Here is a 17,850-nt window from a genome sequence, read left to right on the forward strand (position 1 = left end):
GATAGAGATTTTAATATGCATTACAGACATTGTTTAATGTTTTCTTCAACTGATTTATGAGCAAAAGAGAACTTAATGTTTTGGGTTTTTATTTCACTTTTTCTAAGTAAAACATTTCTCTTAACATCCTACAAGATGTTTTAAATTGTTCCTTTCTTAATAACGGTGTTTATTTCACAGGAAGGGGGTTTGAAGCTGACGTTTCAGAAGCAAGGGCTTGCTCAGAAGAGGCCGCTGGACAGCGAGGACGGCGCCCGGGGGCAGCAGCAGTGTCTCTCTCGGCTGCGGGAGCTCCAGAGCGCGCCCGAGACCGGCCTCGCCAGCTGCCCAAAATCCATGCCAACGTCAGGTGAGTGTCCTGGGAGTGGTCATCTTAGCATGAACTACTGCCTAGCATTTCCAAAACCTCTCTTATTTACTCTTGTAATACAAACTCATTGGCCCTTTAATGTTGGGCCCTCTCTTAAGTCTGTCATCAATATAATTTTCAATATAAATAAATATTGGAACTTTTAATATGACATTTTTAAACCATAGAGGCCAGTTTAGTTTTGGGAGCTTATATATCTGGGTGAAAATATAATTTTATCAAGAATTGCTTTATTCTGAAAAAAGTTCAGGTAGTATTTCAGTATGAAAACAAATTATGAATTTCAAGAAAAACACCTAAATCACAAAATAATGGTGATTGGTAGAGGAAGTTACAAAGAGAAGTTGTAGGAGGACTATAGAGCCAGTATAGTCTGGGTAGCTACAAGATGTAGGAATCCTTTATGAGTAATCAGTGGAAGGTAGTCTTTCGTTCTCTTGGAATGCTGCGGAAGCAGGGTTGTTACCAGAGAGATGTCTGTGTAAGACCAGAGCCTGCTTAGGAAAGAGGTGAAGGTACATTCTGAGCAACACCAAAAACAGAGCGGGAATGGAGATTGAGATAAGAGAATAGGGAGCCATGAGAAGTTCCTATAAAACAGAATAGTTTTAAAAGTGGTACTTTAAGAAAAACTATCATTACAGATAAAATGTGCTATGGTGAAAGAATTTTCAAATCATATAATAGTTTGGTGATCTGATCATAATAAAATTTGTTATGTGGACATAATGATAGCTTTTATGCACAAAAATTCTTTCTAATCATTGCAATTAGTTTTTCCTTACCATCTGAATAAGGTACCTTTTTGAAACTGAGATGTAGGAAGGTAGTGACCTCTCTCTCTAAGGTTGCACAGTCAGCCAACGTGCGGTGCTTTCTCTTGGGGATACACAGAACTTGCACAAACAATTCTCCTAGAATGATTGAAAATATATTTTGCACTATAGCTGTGAACCATTCTAAACAAAGAACCTTAATAGTATTTTCTTTTAATAAGAGCATTCTAGATAGTATAGTACTCATTAAGGAAAGGAACTTACTCATCTTTAAAAGCAGAGATAAATTATGAAACAATTCTTTAGAAAAGTTGGAATGGGTTCACAGCAAAGAGAATGATTTATCTTGTACATGAGGAAGGCATGCTTCTCCCTCTAAAAGGGGAAGGCAGAGAGCATACGTGAGTAGCTGGGGGGAAATTGAGGAAATAAATCAGAAGTTGAAAGGGGCCTACATTACAGTTCTTCAAGGTTTTAAATGACACATCAATGTTTTTAGCCTTAAGAATTGCTTGATGGGCCCTGGCCGGTTGGCTCAGTGGTAGAGTGTCAGCCTGGCGTTCAGGAGTCCCGGGTTCGATTCCCAGCCAGGGCACACAGGAGAAGTGCCTGTCTGCTTCTCCACCCCTTCCCCAGATGGGCAGAGCATCGCCCCCTGGTGGGCATGCCGGGTAGATCCCAGTTGGGCGCATGCGGGAGTCTGTCTGACTGCCTCCCCATTTCCAACTTTAGAAAAATAAAAAAAAATAAAGAATTGCTTGATGTAGGACATGTAAAATAAAACTAACATTTCCATATATTTAGAAAAGTGGTTGCTTTTAATACATTTAAGATCTAGATTTTTATCACTATTTTGCATTTTTAATTTGATTAGGTACTTCCATTCAATCTACCCTTGGTGCCAATGGAGTTATATTAGACAACCAGCCTATAGTCAAAAAAAGGCGGGGAAGGAGGAAGAATGTTGAAGGTGTTGACATCCTCTTTTTAAACAGAAATAAACCACCTAATCATGTAAGTAAAATAATACTTGACTGCAGAATTTCTCCCATGTAAATATATATATTAGTGTTTTATGAATTTTGTATAATAATGAGGACATTAGAAGTATACTACATAGTTTTAGATTGTATGTCAGTAAAAGTCAACACCGGCCAAGATTCACAAAAATCTTAAATTTGGAAGATTTTGCAGACTTTTAAACAACAACTTGGTTTTTTTGCTCTTCTGAAAAGAAAAGTCCTATGTTGGGACAGAATTAGAATGATAAAGCATGGAAATAAAGTGTTTGTTTGTTGTTCTTCTCCAGGTTCCTTTGGGCTTAACCACCGCCCAGATTACTGCAGGGATAACCCCAGCACTCCCCTATCTTCAACCACAAGGAATTCCTGACACGGAAAGTCCGGTTCCGGTCATTCACCTGAAGGACGGAACCAGACTCGCAGGCGATGACGCACCGAAGAGAAAGGATCTGGACAAGTGGCTTAAGGAGCACCCAGGTTACGTGGAGGACCTGGGAGCCTTTATTCCTGTAGGTGACCCTTTAGAAGTCAGTGTCTGTTGCTTCTGTGATTTGTCAAGCCTTTAGTGATGAGGCTTAAATTCTCACCCACTTATGTTAAATATGTTTGTATTTGGCCTAAGACTTAGGAAAATTAGCAGAAAAAAATAATTACGCTCTTCCCCATGATACAGTACACTGCCATTTTTTGTTTTTCATTCCACATTTAACAAATGTTCAGTAAGAAAAATCACTTTCAGCCCTGGTCAGTAATTACATTGCTACTATTGTCACTGTGAAATAACCTACCAGTCTAAAATAGAGATCTTTGGTCTTAGTTTTTGAATTCTTGTCACATTTCTAGTTTTCTCAAAGGATAATTCATATTCTTGATCTTTTACTTAATTTCTTTTGATTAAAAAAAAAAGCCAAGTAAAACTTTAATTCTGAGGGGGAAGCATTTTCACTAGTCTGATGGGCATCATGGAGTGAACATTGCCATTCTAAAAATAATGAGAATTAACACTATTACTTTGTAGCAGTTTACAAAATAATATTTACTTATTCAGTCAGTAAGTTTATACTGAGTAACTACTGTGAGCTGGTTGCTATTCTAAGGCATTGAAGATAAAACAATGTAAAGTTATTGCCCTGATGACACTTACACTTGAGTCCCTAACGGATTCTCTTATCGCTGCAGAGGAATCCTCCTTAATTTTTTAAAGTTATATTCATTTATTATTTTTACTGCAAATAACCTTTGTATCATAATGTCTTAATATAACTTTGTTATTGAGATTTTAATAACATTTTTGGCCCTGGGTGGTGGCTCAATGGATAGAGTGTTGGCCTGGCATATGGACATCCCAAGTTAAATTCCTGGTCAGGGCACACAGAAGGGACCATCTGCTTCTCCCCACCCCCTCTCCCCCTTTTCTTCTTCTTCTTCTCCCAAAGCCAGTGGCTTGATTGGTTTGAGTGTGGCCCTAGGTGCTGAGAATAGCTTCATTGGAGCGCATCACCCTCAGGCACTAAAAATAGCTTGGTACTTGAGCATTGGCCCAAGATGGGGTTGTCAGGTGGATCCCAATCAGGGTGCATGCAGGAGTCTGCTTCACTATCTCCCCTCCTCTCACCTAAAAGAAAAAAGAAAAAGGAAAGAATAAAAAGATTTTAATAACATTTTTAAAAGCAGCTTTGATCACAGTAAAGACTATGAAATAAAAACTAGTTTAATTTCCTATGGATACTTTAACAATTTATTGGATCTCACACTCCTTTGTGATATACTGATAACTAAGTAATTATAACATGGTATATATATATTGTAGCAGATGTATATATAAAATGCCATGGAAGCAGATAAAAGAATTATTACTCTGCTTAAGCAGAGTAAAGTATTTGGAGGAAGATAGAAGGAAAATAGAGCTGACATGTGACTGATGGATGAAAAAAGAATTAGTGGGCCTGTGACCAAGAGAAGGCTATTCCAGGCATTGTAAAACAAGTATGAAGAGAGTTAAATGAGGATAGGAGTGTAAGGCATATTCATAAAACAGGGACTAGTCTGTATTCCAGATTATGCCAGGGAATTTTGGGCCTAATAGTAACTGGATAGAAAGAGCTGACTGCGGTCCCGGCTGTGATGGGACGGGCATGCTGTGCTGCAGAGTCGGAGCCTGTTCTTTCTGATTCGTGGGGAATAGGTACACACATCAAGCCCTGCTCTGTTGACAGTTGCAGAGGTAAGCGGATGATCTGATGGGAAGTGTTAATTGCCAGATGTTGCCACTTGCTGGCTGCTGGACCTCCAGGTAGATAAACTCTGAGCGCAGGTTCTCATTTGTAAAACAAGAGTAATGTCTTTGAATATTGTGAGGGTTACGTGGGAGGAGAAAGAACGTCTCTTAGTGAGATGGAGGGAAATGAAAGCCACCAGCCCAGCTACCACACATATAAATCAAGTCGGAGCCCAGAGACAATCTGCTGTTGATCAGGAGAAGGAAAGAACTTGGTCGAGGCGCCTGCCCCAGCATCACTGGTAACTCCTTCAAGCAGCGCTCTAGGGATACAGTGTCTTTGAGGGTATTCAAAGAAGGGACTGGCAGCGTCTTCATGTCAGGAGCTTACTTTCATCTGGAGTGACCATTCTGTATGATCATTAGGATAATGTTGAAATTTACAATTGGAAGATAAGATTTATGCAATAATTTTAAAAGTCTTATTTAATAGTTTTGTTATATTAAATATAAATATATTTAAATGTTAAAGATCTTTAAAGTTTAATGAATGGATAAATTCTTAAATATGACATATTAGAGATATAATGTATATGTTTTAATACATATCTCTATTATTACTGGATTAAATTACTTTAATCAGCTCATTTGTATGATTTGCACAAGTCAAGATTTTAAATCTCTTTCTATGTCTATTTTAGAGAATGCAGCTTCATGAAGGAAGGCCCAAACAAAAAAGGCATCGTTGCAGAAACCCCAATAAACTAGATGTTAATAGTCTCACTGGGGAAGAACGTGTTCAGCTGATTAACAGAAGAAATGCCAGAAAGGTATTTGTATATTTGTTGTTCTTTTATATGGATTCAAAATTTAAGAGATCGCTAAAACACTGTTCATTATGCATTTATTTTCTATCAGGTCTAGAAATAGGTCAGACCCTGCAGATTTGTGGGGGAAGGCATGGACTATAATTTTTTGCAATCTGATTTTATATCTTTGGCTAAGCTGCTGATTGAAATAAGCAAGGCACTGACGTAGCTGTGCCTAAGAGCTGCCCTGCACAAGGGCACCGCGTCTGAGGCCGCTCGGGGGAGGGAGCCGGGGGTAGGTTGTGGCGGAAGAAGCCGAGGAAGGAGGCTGTTGCCCTCTGCTTGGTAGAGGCCAAGGATGCTGATAAGCTTTGTACAGTACTTAGGACAACCCTCCACACCACGATCCCAAAATGTCTAGAGTGCAGAGGTTGAGAAACCCTGATGAAATGGGACAAGACTCTCGTCATGGCCATCATAGATTTATATATTTTTCACTGTAATTTTCCATCCGATGGCTGTCAAGTGCCTTTGTTCTATCAAGGCATATTACTTACTCTTCTAATAGATGGAAACAAAATGTCATAAACAAAGATGCTGTACAGTCTAACGGTACCCCTGTGCTTATCTTGCTTTATTGATTGCGTAGTAAGAGTCAGGTTTTTCCACAGTCTATTTCTGAACCAGATGTGGCTCAACATTTGTTTACCCAAATTGTTTCTGCTTTATGTTTTGATTAGTACACCAAAAATTTACTCGTTCACTCACAAAGTAAATGATAGAACACAGTGGTATCCTTTTTTAAATTTGATAGCTTTGATATTTTTATTCTGATAAGCAACAGAACAAACAAGAAAGAAAACCAGAGTAAGAACAGCAAATTTCTCACCTGTGTTCCTTCACTCACAAATTAAATTACCTTACATAGCTCCTGGTAATTTCTGAGTTCTTAAATGACCTCATTGCTAGTATAAAATTATTGTAAAATTATTTTAATTGCTCAAAAGAAATACTGGAATTGGAAGAAAACTTTTTTAAATGACAGTTTTAATATTGTGTGTACCAGCTCATTAATACTAATTTTTCCCTCAGTTTTATAGAGGTAGCTTATTTAGCTTTTGTTAGTACTTTAAAGTGGTGTCATCGATGTACTGTATTAGGGAAAGAGCATGGTGACGTTTCAGTAGCATTTTTCTTAATTTCATGCTTGCATAGATTGTTACAAATCTTTGCACTTTATTTTTAATAAAAGTTAGCATTACTGATATGAATAAATTTGTTTTAGCCAGTTTTTATGGAAATGGAACAATTTTATATTTTTAGTTGTTATGTTTAATATTAAAGATTCTACATTTTATTTTTAAAGTGATAACCTGGTATGGGATCCATTAATTCCCTTAATTTGTAGAATTCTTGATTTGTCTTAAGTCTCTAGAGTTTATAGGCTTCAGGATTCATGAGTCACTAAGGAAAAAAAAAATCTCCCTGCTAAATTACCCCAAACCACCCAGAGGACCTCTAGTTTAAACTGGAGTTTAATGAAGGGGATAATAAAAAGGAGAAAGAAAGATCAACTACAGAAACTAGTGACAGTAGGAATTACTAGATAAAAATACTTACAGGTATTATAGCTGGCCATACTAAACCCAATGTACATATCCTATGAAGATACAGTATATACTGAATAAATTAGAGCATGGGTTTTTGAGGCCTAACTTTGAAACCTCACCCTAACTCTTATTATTACTATCTCAAAAGGGTGTCATGAGAACTAAAGTAAATTATATATTTGGCATATAATAATAAAAATAACAGTAACTTTATTATGTGCCAGAGACCTTATGCTGATGCACTCGAATTATATCATTTTATCCTCATAAAACCCCATGAGGGAAGTGTTATCCCCATTTTATGGATAAGAAAACTGAGGCTCAGGGAGATTTATTGTTTGGCTTAAGCGCTATACTGCCTGTTCAGCATGGCAGATGCACAGTAAATGATAGTTGATTATTTTACCGTTCTAGATACTCAAACATTAATAATTTACATTTCCACATGTTTATGGATGTAGTATTTTAATAGTCCTTATGAGTTGTGGTAGTGCTTTTTAATACAATAAAGAATGTCAAAGGCTCAAAGAATACGTGTTTTAAAGAAATTCTAAATAAATGCAAGACGTGCCTCCATACTTAATAGTTTATATGTTTAATAATCTCTTTTGTTTACAGGTTGGAGGTGCATTTGCTCCTCCTTTGAAAGACCTATGTAGGTTCCTGAAAGAGAATTCAGAATATGGAGTCGCTCCTGAATGGGGAGATGTCGTTAAGCAATCTGTGAGTTTCATAAACACTAACTCAGGAATCATTTTAAAAATTAGATGCCACATAATCATACTTCAGATTGAATTTCAAGTTAAGAATCTGCAAATAATTTTTGGACATGTGACAGTGCTTTTTTGTTCACCGTTTTTAGTTTGCAGAACATGTTAACAAATCTCTCAGATACTTGTCGGGTAGGAATGCAGACTCGATACATCCCAGTCTGTTTTTATTGTAGCCTCTAAGATCCTAGGGAAAGAAATACTACATAAAAGGACATTTGTCATAGTAGGAGTAAAACATTGGGAATATGTTAATGGTTTACCCATATTTTAGAAAATTATGCAACTAAAGAATTGTATAGTTTTTATTAGTAATTAGAAAAAACATCTAATTACAGAGGAGAGAGACTTCACAGTATGTTAAATGGGATAGTTGTTAAGCTCTTGGAATAGTGAAGCCTGACCACACAGGAAGTGCTGAATGAATAGCAGCTATTATTTCTACAGGTGTCTGTGTGAAAAGTGCAGTCTATGAAACTGGGTTCAGTGTGACTGCTGTAGTTTTGAGAAGAGGTGGGAGTACTAAGTAAGTTGTATATATATATATAAAAAGGGAAACGGAAGCACAGATCCTGAAACATTAGCAGTGGTTATCTCTGAGTGGTGAAATTAGGGATGATTTTCTCTCCTTTGCACTACTAGAAACTTTAAAATGTGACTTACATTATATTCCTTTTGGACAGTGCTGGTCTAGAGGTTCCAAACTCCTAAAACTTTTAGGAATTTGGAGTCTGGGAATATTTTTTGCAGCTTGGCTGTATCCCCTATTCCCAGAGTGATAGTAAAAAGATTCACGTGAAGCATCTCATTTTCACCTCCACCTCTTCGTTCCTCTGTCCTTTCCTCCTTGTTCTCGCAGACCAGACGAGATGCACTGCTTTCGTCTTCCAGAGCGTTTAGTGACAGGGAACGCCTGAGGGTGGAAGAGCGACCCTCCAGGAATATGTTTGTAAACGAATGCCTCCCAATGCAGAGGAAGGCTAGAAGCCTCTTCCTGCTCTCTTATTTTATGATAAAATGAGAGGTGGAACAGCTGTTTCAAGCCACTACTTAAAATAATATGAAATTAGGATGTCTCTTGCATAACTGATTGTATTATACTAACTTCATTAATAATCGCCTATTTTAATAGGCTACTTTTGTATCACAAGTTAGTAACTGTTGATTTTAATGTAGCTACTTTTAATTATATTTTTTCCAGGGGTTTCTTCCAGAAAGTATGTACGAACGTATCCTCACCGGCCCTGTCGTGAGAGAGGAAGTGAGCAGGCGAGGCAGGCGGCCTAAAAGCGGCATCGCGAAGGCCACCGCAGCAGCCGCGGCTGCCACCGCCTCCAGCGTCGCGGGCAGTGCTTTGTTAGCCAATGGATTACTTCCAGGTATGGATCTCACCACTCTGCAGGCCTTACAACAAAACCTCCACAACCTGCAGTCACTGCAAGTGACCGCAGGGCTGATGGGAATGCCTGCCGGCCTCTCCGCGGGAGGAGAAGCGAAGAGCGCGGCCGCCATGTTCCCCATGCTGCTGTCGGGAATGACGGGGCTACCAGGCCTCCTGGGCATGGGAGGACTCCTGACCAAGCCTGCAGAATCTGGAACAGAAGAAAAAAAGGGAACTGACTCTAAGGAGCTAGAAGGAAAAAAAGAAAGGACAGGGAGCCAGAATTCAGAGAATGGTGGAGAAAACTGTGTGTCAAGTTCTCCTTCGACGTCCTCGACTGCAGCGGCAAAGCCCGCGGCGGCAAAGCCCGCGGCAGCCGCCAGCCCGTTAGCGCTGAACCCGCTGTTACTGTCCAACATACTTTATCCAGGGATGCTTCTCACTCCAGGCCTTAATCTTCGTATTCCAGCTCTGTCCCAGTCCAGTCCTTTTGATGTACAGAAAAGCAAAAGCAGCGACACAGGCTCAGCGAAGTCCGTGGACGTAAAGGAAGAAGGTTCCCGAGGTAGCGATCAGGAAGACAGAGGGGGAGCTGAGCCGAGTCCTCTCCATGACAACAGCACAGACGAGGGCTCCGAGAAAGCCGAGGCTTCCTCCGGGTCCGACAGCACCTCGTCCTCGCCCGAGGACTCCGACTCTAGTAATGAAGACTGATCCCCAGCCCAACCATGCTGACATGCTGAACTGATTTTGGATTTTTTCCTTTAATTATTAATTGTAAATACCCCAGTGTGGAGTGCATCCATAACTTACTGGCCGGACCTTTCAGTTATTTGTTTAGAAGCGCAAATTGCTTTCAGAGACGTTTTGCATGTACTGTTTCTTAAGATTCATAAGTCTCTGAACTCATATGTACTATCAAATACATAAAGGTGTCAAATTACAACAAAAGGCATTATAATTTTGTTGGGGGTTAATTTTATGAAAATTATGCTCAATAAGAGTTGTATATTTAATATATTTGCAGTGAACACAGAATACTTTATGCATATTACTGATTTAATTTGAATATAGTTTTACAGCCTCCTTGACACCTATAATTTACAGGTCAAAACTCAGCAATAATTTGGGCAGCTAATGAATGTCATGAAAGCTGTAGAATCTACATCACCATTCATTGCTTTAATTACATGAAAATGCTCTAGTGTTTTGATGCACTGCTGATGTTTCCAATTCAGGTACAAGTGTGTTTGAAAGAAGAAATAAATTTCCCAATCAGCCAACTTAACTGGCTACCTGTTACCTCAGCTGAGTTAGTTTAGGAAGTTTACATTCGTTTCTAATTCTATACTTGTTTTCAGGGGTTTTTTAAACACATCCTCTATATCATGTTAATCTGGCAGGAAATATGACTTGCTTTTTGCTGAGCTTAACTCTGATACTAGTGAAATTGAGTCATAAAATGATCCTGTGTCATGTGACTTTGGCACCCTCTAGACATACTTAGTTTGAGTTTTTCACAGTCTGGCCTCCTTTTAGAAATAATTGTGTCTCAGATGAGTAATGTCAGTTTTCAGGGTTCAGAAAAGGCAAACTCATGAAATGCCACTGAAGAGAACTTTCAACGTAGCATACGTCATGTAAAAAAATTTGTTTGTTTGCTTTATTTGTGTAGATTTCTATTTGTGTTTTACATTATGGTAATATTCCAAAATTAACATGATAGTGATCAAGTAATATGTAAACAGTCTAAGTTCATCTTGAGTTTCTTCTAGGTGTAAGCAGACTAAATGTTGCCCAGAATCAGTGTTGGGTTTTCAGTTTATATTAAATATACTGAGTCACCCATTTTGAAAATGCACTTTGAATAATCTCAAAAAATATATACGAGTTATACCTGTAAACCAGAAAACGAAGCCCAAGGCTTCTGATCAGTTTCCTAGAGCCCTATATCATGTAGAACTGTCTGATATTTGACTTGGGATACAGTTTCTCCTTCTAAAGCTGCTATTATTCTGACAAGGTTGAGGTCCAGGTTCACCTGCGTATACATATAAAACAATTAGAAGTGAATTGGATGCAAAATACCATTTATATCTTAAAGAGAGACAATGTTAGCATTCTTCTGGTACTTGAATAAGTCAGTGGAAAAGTTTGCAAGGGGACAAATTTAAGGGGGAAATGTACTCCACTTCTAGAAGCTTCCACAGAAAAAAGGATTTTCAGTATGTTTTGATGATAGAACTCTTGCTTTGTCATGAATTAAACAATTACATTGGATTTTACAAGGTATTTACTAGTAAATTATGTATGTCTCTGTATGTAAAATAACTAACTCCTGATTAGAGAGACAGTGTTATATGTATTTACAAAATTATGTAAGTTCCATTGGGATGGTACTGATTTTTGTATTTTTCCAAAATACTAGTTCTTTGAATTGATAATCCTTTTTTTTTTTGTATTTTTCTGAAGCTGGAAACGGGGAGAGACAGTTAGACTCCCACATGCGCCCGACCGGGATCCACCCAGCACGCCCACCAGGGGGCGACGCTCTGCCCCTCCGGGGCATCGCTCTGTTGTGACCAGAGCCACTCTAGCGCCTGGGGCAGAGGCCAAGGAGCCAGCCCCAGCGCCCGGGCCATCTTCGCTCCAATGGAGCCTTGGCTGCGGGAGGGGAAGAGAGAGACAGAGAGGAAGGAGAGGGGGAGAGGTGGAGAAGCAGATGGGCTCTTCTTCTATGTGCCCTGGCCGGGAATCAAACCTGGGACTTCTGCACGCCAGGCTGACGCTCTACCACTGAGCCAACCAGCCAGGGTGAATTGATAATACTTTATGCAATGTCTTAGCAATAGTCACGATAATGCCCATGCAGGAGAAGTGGGTAGTGTCTTCATTATGAAAACAATGTATTGCAGATGCAGTCTCTTCCCTTTGCAGTACTGCACTTTTCTTTAACTAGAGTACACCTGTGAGATAGCCAAAGTTTTTCAGACACAGTGAACTTAGGTTGCCAGTGGAGTATTTCAAAACCATCCATCTTTCCCTTCCTTCACTCTACTTCACCTTTATTCCTTCCTTTCCCAAATTAAAAATTAAAAACGGGAGAAAAAAAGCCCTAGATCTTGTCACTAAAATCTAATTTATATCAAATTTATGAGATAATGTATTTTCCTAATTAATGCTCAAATGAATTTGGTTAACATCTTAGTGATTCTCTTTCTATGTAATAAGGCAATTGCAGTTTTAAAAGTATTAAGGCTGATACTAACTTTAAACATTCTCTTGGGTTTCAAGATACTTCTATTTATTATTGATTGTGGGGGGGAGTTATCCAGCTATCAGGTTAAAAAGAAAACACGCAAATATGGTTGTATAAAGTTAAGGTTTATAAAGGAAAAAAAAATCAGTAGAATTACATAATACTAAAGTTGCAGTTGAAAGGATATCCACGTATGTGTTGGTAGTTACTAAAAGAATTATAGCTGTTATTGCCTTGTATTTATAGCCCTTGTTTCAGGTTTCATGATACAAGTCTTAGTCCAATTTTTCTTTTGGACATTTGCAATATTTACCAGTTGTGTTTTGTGTAGTCTGAAGTTGCTTTCTGTAGTTGAGCAAACGTCTTAAAAAGTCATTTGTAATTTATTAAATTACTTTCTATGATGTTCTATAGAGCAAATGGAAGTTTAATTATTTTTTATTAAACATATTCTTTGACTACCCACGATGTCAGCCTCTGTACATGACAATACTTGTTTTTTTGACTGAGTTTTATATAGCTAATTTATCTTAAAAGTCATGAAAGAAACCACAATGCTACATCTTTAAAAGAAAAGTATACTTGGGAAGAATTTTAAGAGACAGAATTTGGCAATCATTATATCCACAATATTATTATTTCCTTAAATTTTCTTCCCCTGGACCTTTAAGTGGAAAATATCCCAGAAAGACTCAGAGTTAGATATACCTAACCTCTTTTTTTTTGTTTGGAACTCAGTAATTTTTTCATGTGGTCTATGAGTCTGTTTGTTGTTGGTAGTGTTTTTAGTAAACGTGAAAAATTTGTTTCCCCTCTACTAAAGTAAAACAATGGAGTCGCAGTATACACTCGTTTAACTTGAACACATTCAACTATACTTTTGTGCTTAGAAATCCTCTTTTTCTTTTTTCGTACAATATAGCGTGTAAACACAAGCCAACTACTTCATCTAGCGCTCACCCAGAAGACCAGTAATCCACTCTGATGCTGGAGGAAGAACTGGCCCTGTTGGATGTTTTTGAGAGAAGATACACTATAAACTTATGTGTTCTGTATTTTGTGTGCTGTAGGAGGGAAAAGAGTGATATTTGACTACAGGTAATCTTCACCTTATACATTTAGAACGTAATCCCTATATAACTGTAACTTCAGTACATAAGCTATTTATTTTTTAAGTGCAGGAAAGCACAAAGAAAATAATATTCATAAACTCTCCCTGGATAAAATACTGTTGGTATAGATTTCCAGTCTTGTATGTGTACATTAATTATATACATGTAGTAGGTTGATGTGTGATCCTCCAAAAATTTATGTCAACGGAAAACCTCAGAACGTGACTTTATTTGAAAATGGTCTTGACAGATGTAATTAGTTAAGATGCTGTCATACTAGATTAGGGTGGGCCCTAGATCCTCCGACTGGTGTCCTCATAAAAAGAGGAGAGGACACACAGAGATGCGGGGAAGAAAGTTCTGAGACAGCAGCCAGAGACTGGAGTGATGTGGCTACCAGCCAAGGCACACCCAAGGTTGCCAGCAACCACCAGAAGCTGGGAGAGGCCTGGGCCACATTCTCTTGCCGGGCTTCCAGAGGAAACCGCCCTGCCAAGGCCTTGAGTTTTGGACTTCTAACCTTCAGAACTGTAAGAGAATACATTTGTTTTAAGCCACCCAGTTTGTGGTAATAGGTTATATAGTAGGTAGCCCTAGGAAACGAATACATTTTCATATTAAGTCAGTATTATACGGGATCCTATGTCAATAAGTATCCTCCAATGTGATTTTTAATATTCTTAATAACTAATTTAGTATCGGCCTATAGCAATGTAATTTATTTAACCATGTACTTAAAAATAGACATTTGGGTTTGTTTATGCATTTTTTTTTTTGCATCTATCCCTAAGGATTTCCTTAATCCCTAAAAGTGAAAATACTTCCTCTGTTTTTAAGGATTTTGATTTGTGTTGCCAAGTTTATAATGATGCCATTAGTAGCAATTTATATTACCATTAGCAGAGTACATTTTGTGAATGTTCATTTACCCCAAATCCTTACCAATACTGTGTATTGTCCTTTGAAATAACACTTGCCAAATTAATAGGCAAAAATGACATCTTGATGAATTTTTAAATTCTTTTTCTTAGTAAAAAACAAAGCATGCATGTTACAGAAAATCTGGGGGTGGGAGGGGAAGTAGGGGAAGCACAAAGTAAACAAAACCCCCCATAATGCTGTGCGCGCAGATAATTGTTAACCGTTGGGTCATTTTTCTTTGCAGATACATAGCATAATTTTAATAAGAATGGAGTTATACTGTATATACCGTTTTGTAACCTTTTTTTCATTTACTATATCATGATTATCTTTCCATGTCATTAAAGAATCTTCCAAAATATTTTTAAAGACTTTCTCATTCTAATATATAGATACAATGTAATTTATTTAATACCTAATTATTGAGCCTGACACACACACAAGCTTAGGGTCTCTTGTGATGCACTTATAGCTCTGTGAATTTCCTTTTAATATTTACACTTGACAGTTACTTGTTCCACCTCTTTCCCCATGAGATCACAAGTTCCGTGAAGGCAGAGCCCAGGCCTGTCTCCTTCACTACTGCACCCTCAGTGCTTGTCAAAGTACTTGACATACAGGAAGCACTGACTAAACGTCTGCTATTTGAATGGGTGATGGCAGGCTCTCTGAACTGCGTGAGTGAGTGAATAATCAGAACCTAGAAACCAAACCTCTTAGTAACCAATATTGATTTCTTGAGATATAATTGACATAGTATTACCTTTAGGTGCATACAACATAATGATTTAATGTCTGTATATATTGTGAGATGATACCATTAATAAGTTGAGGTAACATCAGTTATCACACAGGGTGACTAAATTTTTTCTTGCAATGAGACTTTTTCAGATCTATTCCTGCCTGACCTGTGGTAGCGCAGTGATCAGGTGTCGACCTGGAACTCTGAGGTCGCTGGTTCAAAACCCCAAGCTTCCCTGGTCAAGGCACATATGGGAGTTGATGCTTCCTGCTTTTACCCCCTTCTTTCTCTCTCTCTCTAAAATGAATAAAGAAAAGAAAAAGACCTATTTCTTAGCAACTTTCAAATATACAGTACAGCACTGTTGACTGATCACCGTGCTGTACAGTACGTCCCCAGGACTTCACTGTTGGGAAGTTTGTACCTTTGGACCACCTGCACCCTTCCCCCCACCCACCGAACCTCTGGCAACCACTGAGCTGCTCCATCTATGTTTGTGTTTTATTTTTAAATTCCACACGAGATCATACAGTGTTTGTCTTTCTCTGAATTATTTCATGTATAGGTAAATGCACTCAAGGTCCATCCATGTCACAAATGGTAGGATTTCCTTTTATACGGTTAAATAATATTCCATTGTGTGTGTGTGTGTGTATTTTATCCATCTGTTGTTGAACACAGGTTTACATGTCTTTGCTATATTGTAAATAATGGTGCCATGAACGGGAGTGCAGACATCATTTCAAGATAGTGATTTTCTTTCCTCTGGATGAATACCCAGGAGTGGAATTGCTAGATCATAAGAAAATTTCTGTCATGCAAAAACATACACAGGAATGTCAGTAGTAGCTTTTCTCATAGTCACCAAAAAACGGAGAACAAGCTGGATATTTTCAACTGGTGAATGGATAAGTAAATGCTGGGACAGTTATGCAATAGTATTGACTTAGCAATAAAAAGAAATTATGATAACACGGAACCACCTGGATGAATCTGAAAGCCATTATGCTAAGTGGAGAGAAGCCCAATCAAAGGCTACATAATGTGTGATTACATTTACGTGACACTTTGGAAAACAGGGAAACTACGGGGACAATAATCAGTGGTCGGCCAGGGCTGTATGAGGAAGGGTTGACTACCAAGGGGCACTAGGAAACTGGGTGACAGAAATCGTCTGGATCTTGATTCTGGTGGATGACTGTTTGTAAAATTCATAGAAGTGGGCACCAAAAAGTGAATTTTACTGCAAGCAAATTATACCTCAATGAATCTGACATGAAAGAATAAACAGAAGGATACTTAAAAATTAATTTGTACATACATTTTTGATAACAGGAAATACGAAAGATCAAGAACGGACTTGCAAGCACAAGACATCGGTAAAATTTTGTAGGTATAGTAGAATGGAAGTATGAGGTAAAGGAGAAATAGGAATAATAAAATTTCTAACAGTTCAAGTTTTGTAAATGCACTTTTAAAGTAGATGATAGTACAAATTACTGTGCTATTTAGAGTTCATTGGCTTTGAAAATACTGGTATTAGCAGGAAGCATATTTTAATAAAATACATATCTGATGTTTTATTACCATGAGTTTTACTTCAATTACATTAAATTTTACTAAAAACATTAAAGAGAATTTTACCTCTAAAATCAATTTTTTTATTTCAGTAAAGTGTTGATGGTGAGCAAAATAAGCAATATCATTATTCTGAAGTTTAGTACCCCTTGCCTAAACATAAGGAAGGCACTAGAATTTCTTATAAACTCATTTACAAATACCTTTGAAGCAGTTGTGTTCAACTTCTGTTCTTGCCCTTGGTCGCGTTATCTTAGCACTGAGAGAGCAAATTCAATTCTGGTGACGGAATTTTACCGCAAGTTTTAACAAACAAGTTGTCAGTTGTTTCAAAATTGTTCCTGGACATCCTGTTACCTTTCCCCAGTTCCTTCTCTCCCCTCCAGGCGTCCTGTCACCTCTGTGCCCTGCTGCTCAAGTTTCCTGAAACTCTGGCTTTTGTCCCAGTAATTTCTTTTCTTCAGTTCCCAATGCCTTCCAGCACCTCAAGCATGAAAATGTTGCATACTCGCCTGACCTATGGTGGCGCAGTGTATAAAGCATTGACCTGGAATGCTGAAGTCATCGGTTCGGGACCCTGGGCTTGCCTGGGCTAGGCACGTACGGGAGTTGATGCTTACTGCTCCTCCCCCTTCTCTCTCTCCTCTCTAAAATGAATTTTTAAAAAATGCTGCATACTCTACTAATTTATAAAGACTGGAGGACTGGAAAAATAAAGTGATCCAAGCCTATAGATAGGAAAAGAGAAAGCAAAATAAAAGTAAAGGAATGAAGTTATGTCAATTGGGTGACTGAGGATAGTACAAACATGTCACAGTGAAGAGGTTGGCCCAATGAGGGCGGGGGAGGAATTACTGCTTTAAAAAAAAAATCCAATAATTATTTAAAAGGCGCTAAAAAAAAAAAAAATGGAAACGGGAAAACTAGGAATTAGGAGCGAGGCTGAAATGCACTGTAGCAGAGAGGCCCTTGTTCTTATTTTTTTTTAAAGGACACCGAGGTGCTAAGTCTTCTTTCTGGGGATAGCTTGGACATTAAACCTTCACATGTCAGTGTTTCTCGGATGTTTCCGTTTCAACAGAGCCGTGCTGAAACGATCTCGCGATGGGGAGGTACTTAAAATATAGAGAAGCCGATTTTATTTCGGCCCAGGTGAGACGACGAGGGTTGACTTATTTTTTAGAAGTAACATTTGGCCCTTGTGGCCTCCGACCCGGACTACATTTCCCAGCAGGACGTGCGTAGAACTACGGGTACGTACGTGAAGTCACGCGCCGTTGGC

General features: G+C 38.3%; 1 protein-coding gene across 12 annotated transcripts in view; it reads left to right on the forward strand.

Moving 5' to 3' along the window:
* CHD9 (chromodomain helicase DNA binding protein 9) overlaps positions 1–14,599 on the forward strand; it is a 173,477-nt gene extending 158,878 nt beyond the window's left edge. For 10 of the 12 annotated variants that reach the window (XM_066242904.1, XM_066242906.1, XM_066242903.1 and 7 more), the window contains 6 exons: positions 181–349; positions 2,021–2,160; positions 2,456–2,677; positions 5,088–5,216; positions 7,424–7,528; positions 8,777–14,599. In XM_066242904.1, the coding sequence (XP_066099001.1) occupies positions 181–349; positions 2,021–2,160; positions 2,456–2,677; positions 5,088–5,216; positions 7,424–7,528; positions 8,777–9,670 (1,659 nt within the window). In that variant the 3' untranslated portion in view covers positions 9,671–14,599. The remainder of the gene's footprint in view (positions 1–180; positions 350–2,020; positions 2,161–2,455; positions 2,678–5,087; positions 5,217–7,423; positions 7,529–8,776) is intronic. The other 2 variants (XM_066242911.1, XM_066242912.1) reach the window with 2 other exon arrangements.
* The last annotated feature ends 3,251 nt before the right edge of the window (positions 14,600–17,850 follow it).

Source organism: Saccopteryx bilineata, chromosome 9 (genome assembly GCF_036850765.1).
Source record: "Saccopteryx bilineata isolate mSacBil1 chromosome 9, mSacBil1_pri_phased_curated, whole genome shotgun sequence".
NCBI classification, from domain to species: domain Eukaryota; kingdom Metazoa; phylum Chordata; class Mammalia; order Chiroptera; family Emballonuridae; genus Saccopteryx; species Saccopteryx bilineata.